Source organism: Montipora capricornis, chromosome 10 (genome assembly GCF_036669925.1).
Source record: "Montipora capricornis isolate CH-2021 chromosome 10, ASM3666992v2, whole genome shotgun sequence".
Taxonomy (NCBI): domain Eukaryota; kingdom Metazoa; phylum Cnidaria; class Anthozoa; order Scleractinia; family Acroporidae; genus Montipora; species Montipora capricornis.
The window spans coordinates 71,373,724-71,377,673 of record NC_090892.1 but is presented as its reverse complement, the minus strand read 5'-3'; the positions used below and the strand labels follow the sequence as shown (position 1 = coordinate 71,377,673).

Below are 3,950 nucleotides of genomic sequence, written 5' to 3'. Positions count from 1 at the left end.
ATCTACGCATTTCTACTACCCCCTGAAACCTACCAAAGATAGGCGCAGAAGACTCGAGGCACAAAGAAAAGATTTAGCAGGGGAATGACAGGGAAGACCCTATTGTGCAACTTTTCCGATTTCCGGCAGAGGGAAAAAAAAAAGAAAAAAAGGAAAAATGCGACGCAAGATTTTTACTGGATTGCTACTGATGGCAACCCAGTGATATACTCGTCCCAGTCTTTCCGTGTGTCCATCAATCGACAGGTTAGCAACAAGTCGGTTTTTCCACCAAGGTAAGTATTCTTTCCCACTTGTCAAGAAGAGACATCTGTAAATGCTGGAAGGTCCTTTACCTTTGTGTCAATAGCGTGTCTTGTCACATGCGTCTCTCTTGAAAAGATGGCGCTTTTAGTAATAATTTGGGTGAAGTTTACTCTAATGTATAGACTATTTGACAATCATTCCTTTGAACACGAAATATCAAGAATAAAGTTATTCGACATTTCCATAAATCTAAGACTAAGAATGAAAATTTGTTGAGTGGCAAAGATGTTAAAAGAGTTCAATGTTAAACGTTTGAATATCAGTTGACATGGCCATCCAACTGCACTCTTAATATTTCCTGTTAAATAAGTATTAAATAGTCTTTATTGGAAAATCAGACTTAACAGACGTGAATCTTTATAATCGAAATCTTGAATAATAATAAAAACAATTTAAAATCTACAATCAGATGTAAAAAGATATAAAAAGGGACAATCAAACATCACGGTATATAATCACAAGTTTAAAAAGGCCCTTGTAATTCAGCTGTAGCTGCAAGAGGGGTAAATAAACTGATCAATCAATCAATCAATCAATCAATCAATTAAACGAGTTTTTGTATCTTGCAGTTTTTATCTGGGGAAGCTGGAATTCATGCCTTTTTTTCCTTAATATTCTTGTCCATTTTGGTGACAGCAAATCTTAGAGTGAATGGTCTTTCATGATGGTCTTTCATTATGGTCTTCCATGGTGGTCTTTTTTTGGTGGTGCTGCAACAAGCAACTGATTATCCAAAATCATTCTTTTTAGGCCTTGATTATAAATCACATTTAAGGTGTTCAGAGTTAGGGTTAGGGTTAGGATAGGAAATAAATCAAATGTGGTTCAGCATTGCTGAATGGGCAGCACTAAAAGTCAGAATCTAGAACCGGAATCTCGAATCCTGCATCACCCAGTCTTTGAAGATGAAATCACTGGTGTTCGCAATATACCACCCCAAACTGTATTCAATGCCCATAACTCAGTGATCATATAGTCATTGATAATTTTTTTCAGTTGAAGACCCTGCTAAGGTCCTTCCTTTATTTTAGCACTGGAGCAATAACAGGAAAACTGTAAACTGAAATCAACAAATTAATGCAAATCAAATCATTTTACCTAGATTTAAAACAATAATGTATGGGAAGCACAGCTTGAGGTTTATGGGGCCTTTTATCTGGTCAAAGATCAGTTAACGCTTTTAAAAATCAAGCAGATATCGCAACACAACGTCATAATTATTAGGGATTGCTATTTATGTAACAACTTAAGATAGATTTACTTACATTTTTAGGAGTACATTTTAGCGGTGCATATTTTTTGGGAAACATTTTAGGAATTTTGGTTATGCACAAGTGGGAGGGAAATAGACGAAGGCTGTTGAGGTAATAGGGACAGGAATGTATAAATAAGGAAAATACAAATACTTGGGAAAGAGGGTGGTTGGGCAGGGCTGTGCCCTAGCAGCGCCTTGTGGCCCCTGGCAACTAACGTTTGTCTTCGGGAGACAAGGAAATCTTACATGTGTACAAACATTAGCTGCTGAGCACCCTAGATTTCAAAATTTCAGAGCTTTGGGCTCCCTAAAACATTTCTTAGAGCACAACCTTGGTGGGAATAATTAAAGGGTTTTATTAAGTTTTTAGATAGGTGTCTCCAATTAGTTTCTGACAAGCTAAAACCAATGACACATTGATAAAGTTATTGATAATAATTGTTATTGATTGATTGGTTAAATGTTGAAAATTGAAGACTTGGCTAACTTTATCAACACCTATTCATCTACAAAATATCTTTGGTTTTCTTTCATAAATAATTTGTTGGCTTCATGACTCTAATAATGCTAAGAAATATTGGGCCCTTTCTTTTCTTTCTTTTTTTAGAAGACTTAAAAGTGTGAGTCATGGCATCAAACTTAAATTCAAAGAAATCTCCATCAAGATCAACCATAGAGGGGTTATTCACCAAAGCTCAGAAGGCTCAAAGGGCAGTTCAAGAAGATTACAAAAATGCAAGTGGGAAAAAGGGCAAGGTGCCATCAGCCAAGGATGCTAAACCTGAGCTCAAGTCAAAAGAAAAACCATGCAAGCCTTCTCAAGCTGCAGGCTCCAAACCTAATCCTGCACCAAATTTCAATATTTCCAGTGAATTTGAAAAGAAAGAGTATTTCGATTCAGAGGAAGTTTTGGGTGAAAAAATTAAGCAACTGGCTGAGTGGATCAGAGAAAGTCATTACTGCATCATGTTCACAGGAGCAGGGGTAAGCACAAGCACAGGAATCCCAGATTTTCGAAGTGGAGTTAATACTGTGCTGCCCACTGGACCAGGAATCTGGGAACGTAAGGCCAAAGGAGTTCAGTTGCCATCCCAGAAGAAGAAGATTCAGTCTGTTCTCCAAGCTTTCCCATCACTATCCCACATGGCCATTGTTAAGCTACAAGAGGAAGGCCTGGTTAAATTTGTTGTTAGCCAGAACACGGATGGCCTGCACCGGAGGTCTGGGTTAGATCCAGATTTCTTGGCTGAGCTTCATGGGAATACTAACATGGAAAAGTGCCTAAAATGTGGAATAAAGTACATGAGGGATTTCAGAACTCGCTCTTCTCGTAAAGTCCACGATCACCTCACAGGACGCCGTTGTGATGATCAGCAGTGTGGGGGACCTTTAGTAGATTCCATTATCAATTTTAATGAAGATCTTCCACAAGATGAGCTAGATAAGGCATGTGAAAGGGCAAGGCTGGCTGACCTCTGCATTGTTTTGGGGTCAAGCCTAAGAGTTTACCCTGCAGCTGACATACCTGGGGAAATGATCAAGAGGGGTGCAAAGGTTGTGATTGTTAATCTTCAAAAAACACCACTGAGCAGAAAGTGTGCTATGGAAGTTCATGCTAGGATTGATAGTCTGATTGCAGGATTAATGAAGCGACTGGGTTTTGAAATTCCTTCATTCAAGTTGAAACGCTGCATTGCCATACGTGTGACATCAGATTCTCTCACTATTCAAGGACTTGACCCTTCCACAAAAAAGAACCCTTACTCCTTCATTAAAGATATAACACTTGAACTACCAGCTCTTGGACTCAAAACTGTGTTAATTAAAGAGCCCTTTGTTGCCAAGATCCCATCCCATGTGGTCCCATCAGAGGAAGTCCCTCTAACAGCAAATTTGACCTTAGCCTTAAAGGGACATTATGGTGAACCAGAAATCAAAATAAATCACATTATCACTGACATGCAACGCACAGTCTTAATGCTTCAATATGATTTTGCTAAAGCTGAATGGCAAATTGAGACATAAATAAATTTAAAGCAAATCGAAAGGCATTCAGCAGATGGATGGGCATCTACCTCACCAAGTGGACACCAGGCCCACTAGTTCAAAATCGTTGCATCAATATAAGACCAGTAAAGCTCATGGGTAAATAGTACAGGGCTATTATTAAATTTCACTTACCTGCCAAAGAACTAAGGCTAGAACTGACCTTGTTTTGATGGAAACCTCACTCTTTTTTGTATTTCTTATAAATTATGGCTTCTTGAGACAAGTTTGGCAGGCCAGTTAAGTTTATTTAGACCCCTACCCAAGGACGGTCTCAATTTGACAGCCTTGGTAGCCTTCTTCATAAACCTTCTGCATTTAAAGGTCCTCACACCATCCCAAA

General features: G+C 38.7%; 1 protein-coding gene across 2 annotated transcripts in view; it reads left to right on the top strand.

Moving 5' to 3' along the window:
• Positions 1–3,724, top strand: part of LOC138021502 (NAD-dependent protein deacetylase Sirt6-like) — a 15,897-nt gene extending 12,173 nt beyond the window's left edge. Inside the window, exons 1-2 of one of the 2 annotated variants that reach the window (XM_068868396.1) lie at positions 241–275; positions 2,169–3,724. In XM_068868396.1, the coding sequence (XP_068724497.1) occupies positions 2,189–3,586 (1,398 nt within the window). In that variant the 5' untranslated portion in view covers positions 241–275; positions 2,169–2,188 and the 3' untranslated portion in view covers positions 3,587–3,724. Of the gene's footprint in view, positions 1–240; positions 276–2,168 lie in introns of those variants that run through there. The other variant, XM_068868397.1, reaches the window with a different exon arrangement.
• The last annotated feature ends 226 nt before the right edge of the window (positions 3,725–3,950 follow it).